The 6,603-nt window shown below is 38.3% G+C and overlaps 1 protein-coding gene across 2 annotated transcripts in view; it reads right to left on the reverse strand.

The window, feature by feature from the left end:
• The window catches only part of LOC110451010 (clathrin heavy chain 1), a 51,578-nt gene extending 45,343 nt beyond the window's left edge, over positions 1-6,235 (reverse strand). For both annotated transcript variants that reach the window (XM_021498837.1, XM_021498836.1), the window contains exon 1: positions 6,058-6,235. In XM_021498837.1, the coding sequence (XP_021354512.1) occupies positions 6,058-6,099 (42 nt within the window). In that variant the 5' untranslated portion in view covers positions 6,100-6,235. The remainder of the gene's footprint in view (positions 1-6,057) is intronic.
• Positions 6,236-6,603: the final 368 nt, after the last annotated feature.

Here is a 6,603-nt window from a genome sequence, read left to right on the forward strand (position 1 = left end):
AGAAGAAGTCGTTTGAAGTTTTTGACATATTTGACCCCTGTGACCTTGAAAACAGGTCAAGGTCATTTTCGTTCTCAAACTTTGTAGGGCTCCTACCAACGAAGCTTTCAGCCAAATATCATGACTCTAGGCCTGTCCGTTCTTCAGAAGAAGTTGTTTAAAGGAAAAGTTGACGGACGAGGACGGACGGACGACGGACGCCGCGCCACGGCATAAGCTCACTTGGCACTTCGTGCCAGGTGAGCTAATAAAAAGATGAAGAAGGCAGTTTGGTTATCTGTGATAATCTGTCTAAACAAAACATAACACTAACTCCAATATCAACTTTTATCAAATACAAAAACAGACAGAAAAGAAGATTAAAAAAAATATATATATATTTAAAGTGTAATATTTAGAAATTTAAGAAGTCATTAAGTAACTTCATGAAGTTATTTTGGGACAATCAGTTTAACAAGAAAACATTAACAGTGATCAATCTACAATTTATTTCCATCGGTCCTTTTCAGCTGAATTGCTAAAAACAATGGGTGCCACAATGTTAAATTCAAGTATTTCCAGAAATTCTATGACTCCCATCAACATTCTATGAGTATAGGGCTCAGGACTCATATGTAAATTTATCACTGCATTAAAATAAACCTCCAAAAAATATCAATTAAGATTTTAGGTTCTAGCCATATCACTGTTCTTGGTTTTTTTTATAATTACAGCGTATATGACAATTGTAATGTTTAATCTCTAGTCATGCCAGTTCTACTAGGTTGCATTCTACTACCTTATATAAGCTCCATCTGAAGTTCGATTTTCAAGATGTTAAATTAAGTTTTCTTTATAAATTACAGATATCAGTGATAGGGTCTTTGTAAACAACATGCAAAGACCCACAAAAAGCTGGCCAGCTATCAGAGACATTAATGAAAAAAATCAGTTAACATTCACCTTGAAACAATTCTAAGGACAAGAAAGCTGTGCAAAAGGTTTATGGTCCAAAATCAATGGTACCAACACACGACCAAGTTAAACAAGGTTGGTCTAGATCTACTGCTGAAAGGGTCTGTATTGTAGCATTGATTATATGGACACTGCTGACTAAAAGGACACCATACATGTACTGTGATCAGTGCTGCAGGCATCATGGTACAGCTAACAGGAAGATCAATATCTATCACAGCTTCCACACACTACACATTACGATAACAAAGTCAGTATCAATGGTCCCCACACTACACATTACGATAACAAAGTCAGTATCAATGGTCCACACACCACACATTACAATAACAAAGTCAATATCAATGGTCCACACACCACACATTACGATAACAAAGTCAGTATCGATGGTCCCCACACCACACATTACGATAACAAAGTCAGTAACAATGGTCCCCACACCACACATTACGATAACAAATTCAGTATCAATGGTCCCCACACTACACATTACGATAACAAAGTCAGTATCAATAGTCTCCACACCACACATTATGATAACAAAGTCAGTATCAATGGTCCCCACACCACATATTACAATAACAAAGTCAGTATCAATGGTCCCCACACTACACATTACGATAACAAAGTCAGTATCAATAGTCCCCACACCACACGTTACGATAACAAAGTCAGTATCAATGGTCCCCACACCATACATTACAATAACAAAGTCAGTATCAATGGTCCACACATGTACACCACACATTACAATAACAAAGTCAGTATCAATCGTCCCCACACCACACATTACGATAACAAAGTCAGTATCAGTGGTCCCCACGCCACACATTACAATAACAAAGTCAGTATCAATGGACCCCACACCACACATTACGATAACAAAGTCAGTATCAATGGTCCACACACCACACATTACGATAACAAAGTCAGTATCGATGGTCCCCACACCACACATTACGATAACAAAGGCAGTATCAATGGTCCCCACACCACACATTACGATATCAAAGTCAGTATCAATAGTCCCCACACCACACATTACGATAACAAAGTCAGCATCAATGGTCCCCCCACCACACATTACGATAACAAAGTCAGTATCAATGGACCCCACACCACACATTACGATAACAAAGTCAGTATCGATGGTCCCCACACCACACATTACGATAACAAAGTAAGTATCAGTGGTCCCCACACCACACGTTACAATAACAAAGTCAGTATCAATGGTCCCCACACCACTCATTACGATAACAAAGTCAGTATCAATGGTCCCCACACTACACATTACGATAACAAAGTCAGTATCAATAGTCCCCACACAACACATTATGATAACAAAGTCAGTATCAATAGTCCCCACACCACACGTTACGATAACAAAGTCAGTATCAATGGTCCCCACACCACACCTTATGATAACAAAGTCAGTATCAATGGTCCCCACACCACACGTTACAATAACAAAGTCAGTATCAATGGTCCCCACACTACACATTACGATAACAAAGTCAGTATCAATAGTCCCCACACCACACGTTACGATAACAAAGTCAGTATCAATGGTCCCCACACCACACGTTACAATAACAAAGTCAGTATCAATGGTCCCCACACCTCACATTACAATAACAAAGTCAGTATCAATGGTCCCCACACAACACAATACAATAACAAAGTCAGTATCAATGGACCCCACACCACACATTACGATAACAAAGTCAGTACCAATGGTCCCCACACCACACATTACGATAACAAAGTCAGTATCAATAGTCCCCACACCACACATTATGATAACAAAGTCAGTATCAATAGTCCCCACACCACACATTACGATAACAAAGTCAGTATCAATGGTCCCCACACCACACATTACGATAACAAAGTCAGTATCAATGGTCCCCACAATACATAGAACCATGACAGATACATGTGGGTTTTTTTTAACTGAAATAGGGGGAATAATGCTGAAATGGGAGAAGGGAATTGGCCAATAATTGGCCATAAAAATGGCCTGTATTTGTCCATGCTGAGGCCCACAGGGCCTGTGTCACTCACCTCAACATTTTTGACAAGCAATTGTATATATGGCTATGGGTTGGGAATCTCAACCATTTTAAAGTTATGACCCAGAAATTAAGTCCCTAGAAGTGGGGCCCGACCCAAGGTTCAATACTAATATCATGTTTGTGGTCTACTCTTCATGCCAAGCAATTGTATTTATGATCATTGGGTGGGGATTTCAACCGTTTCAAAGTTATTGCTCAGTAATTTAGTCACTACTGGTGGGGCTCGACCCCGGAGTCAATTCATTATTTATACCTATCAAAGGTATTTACGATTATGGAGTCGGGATCTCAATGGTTTCAAAGTTATAGCCAGAAATGATGGTACCCAAAAATGGTATATATGGTGGGATCATGACTAATTATCTCTTCATGCCTAGCTTTTAAATGTACATATGGTTATGGGGAGTGATCTCAACCATTTCAAAATAGCCCAAAAATAGGTCCCTATGGGTTGGGCCAACCCAACAGTCAATATTAATATCATTTTTATGTTCATCTCTTGATGCCTAGCAATGGCATATTGTGATTGTGTGGAGATTTCAACTGTTTTAGTTATGGCTCAGGAATTAAGTCCCAGTGACAGGGTCAGACCTTAGGGTCATTTCTCATATCATGATTGTGTTTGTCTATTAATGCTCAGCAATTGTATGGTTATAGGGTGGGTATCTCAATAATGTCCAAGTTAAAAATTTGTTTTGGCTCTGCCCCTTCGACTCAGGGGTCAGCCCTTTAAATGGTACAAGTTTGAATCTTGAACCAAATATAGTTGATATCCATCACTTTGTTATAGACCTAGAGAAGAAGTTGTTAAACAAGCAGTATGGCTAAATAAACCCTTTTAGGCCCATCCCTCAATCACACAGGGGGTCAGCCCCTCCATTTGTTTAGTTTTGAATCCTCACCATCTGAGAATACCTCCATTCCGCTTAAAGCAACATGGACAAATAACCCTTTATTGGTCATATCCCTCAGCAGTCTAGGGGGTCAACCCCTCCATTTGTACAATTCTGAATCTCTACTACCTAAGGATGATTCAAACCAAATATGGTTGATATTCTTCTCTCAGTTCCAGATAAGTCTCTAAATCAATATGGCCAAATTACCCCTTTGGGAGTCAACAATCTATTTAAACAATTTTAAATCCCCACCACCAAGTGTCTCCTGACACTATGCCATACATCATCAAGTGACAATCTTGATTTGTCCATAAAAATAACATTGTTCCACTCCTGTATGAAAATGGGTTTTTTTGTAGTGAAAGGTGCTTCATTGGTTATTGGGCTTCGGTCATGCAATTGGTTTCAGATAGTGCAGGCGAATACAGGGTGCACAAAAGCTTTAAAAATTCTTGCGCTAGCCCTGCTGAATGTTTACACTGTTGTTGATAAATTTTAATATCATATAGTTGTTTCAAATGCGTAAGTTATCTCAATGGAAGTATTTCTTATGGCACCAGTAACCATAACACTAATCATTGTGGCATCAATGACATCTGTGGATTCTGTAAAACACAAAGGACTCGGAGATGTTGAATATCACCATACAACAATTATATTATAATTTATAAGCTGACAACTCATTGAACTTATCACTGAGATTGTTTGGGATCTTAACAATTAAACTTATACTTCTGCTGGAACCCTGGCGAGTGCATTTGTATACCTCTGCTGAGTGAAAATGATCTTAAGCTGTGTGCAACAAAATCTAGGTGTGAACCTTGAATACAAACGATCAGTAAATCATAATATCAACCAACTGATTTATTGTATAGTCAGCATTTTTTGTAGAAATTTTTCGGTCAAGTCCTGAACATCTGAACAGAACAGCTCCCCAGTACCTACAGGAGCTTATTACCCTGTATCAGCAGTCATTATCGCTGCGGTCGCAGACAGAATCATTGTTATACAGTATGTCCCAAAATATTGTACTGCGACATACAGAAACTGGTGCTTTGGGAGGGTTTCGGCCACGTTGTGGAATGCTTTTAGAAAGTCAAATTCCCTGGTCAAATTCATATATAAGGCGCTAGCTATATAATGCTATTTATTATTATTATTTTCAAATTTTTGATAAGTCCCAATTACTAAGAGTTCCAAATAACTAAGCGGGTGAGTCCAATAAAAGCATGAATCCAAGGCTCATAAACCACTGCTGTTGTTTTTTTTAATCTGACAGTACTGAAGCAAGTTTTATTAGGACATACTATACATGTATATACATCATTTATCAGAATCCCTGGGGGTAGCAAAAGATCATGTCACCTATAAACTCATGTTTACTTACAACATCTAACCCTGATGGCAAAAACAAAATTGTTGCTACACTCTTAACTTAATAAAAGATATTTTTTAATTTTATTTTTATGGATCAGTTACAACAAATTTATCAAGCGAAAACCACACCCCCAAAACTTTGACCAGTATAACTGATAACTGTGAGACACACTATTCACTACATCAAAGTCAGCAGTTCTCTTCTTGTGATTTTGTGCATACAAAACAAAATTATCATTGGAACCAATACGTATTAAAGTGATCCCAGTACTGTAAGCAAATGAGTCAGAAACGTACAAATGTTGAATATCAAACAGTCAATATGGGTCAGGTTTAGGGGGCGTTACAAGGAAGTCAACCCGGAAGGAAACGGACCTACAACTTTCACTATGCCAAAGTAACGAATAGTTAGCGTGAATAGGGCATGCAATCAATAAATAACATTACAAATAAATTAGTTTCTAACCTTCTTCCGGTTTTTACAAAGATTGACAAATACTGTTTCCGGTAGAAAGGGACTGCCAAATCATCGATCTCGTTTGTGGGGTAGACACTGAATTATGGCTATGTAAATAACTTCAAGGATACTTTGCAACCTATGAGTAAAAAGCATGGTCTTAACTAACCAAACCAAACAATTAAAGTGATGATAGAAACCCAAAACATCACAAATCTGTCTCTATACTCCCGAGTGAGGGGCGTGTTTGTCTCCTGGTACTGAAACGAACCGGTGTATCTTATATAAATCTTACCTGCAAATGCTCCTGAAACCGTATTGGGAGCAGCGTTGCCATGTTGTCTGTTCTTTATCCCCTTATGAGTCTTTGCAAACGACGATATTCAGTCTAAATCAAAGATATACCGGTAAAACCGGTAGCTGCGTTGCTGTGGGTTCGTTCGTCTTCTGCCAAGATGGCGGCCACCGGGTGCGAGAGTATTAAAAATAGTTCGTTGATTCATACGCAAATATATTCAACCTAAGTTTTCGAACCAGGCAAATGTAAACAAAAATATTTGCTAGACTAATAGACATGAATAAATTCATATGTATATTTCCACTATTTTTTATGGTATGTTAAATTATTTTCTGTCATGAATCGGTACGACATTACAGAACTTATTTTTATCGCGCATTCACCAAACATGTCCGCATCACTGAATGGCGTCAGAGCTAAGTAATTCATACAGAATTATTTCCGTGTCATAAGTAGAGGTCACGGTCATAGCAGCGTGACGACGAAACTCCAATATAACGATGTCACGTGCTCATGTTTATTTAATGATTGTCAAGCTATCAT

The sequence above is a fragment of the Mizuhopecten yessoensis genome, unplaced genomic scaffold, assembly GCF_002113885.1.
Source record: "Mizuhopecten yessoensis strain PY_sf001 unplaced genomic scaffold, ASM211388v2 scaffold5691, whole genome shotgun sequence".
Lineage (NCBI taxonomy): Eukaryota > Metazoa > Mollusca > Bivalvia > Pectinida > Pectinidae > Mizuhopecten > Mizuhopecten yessoensis.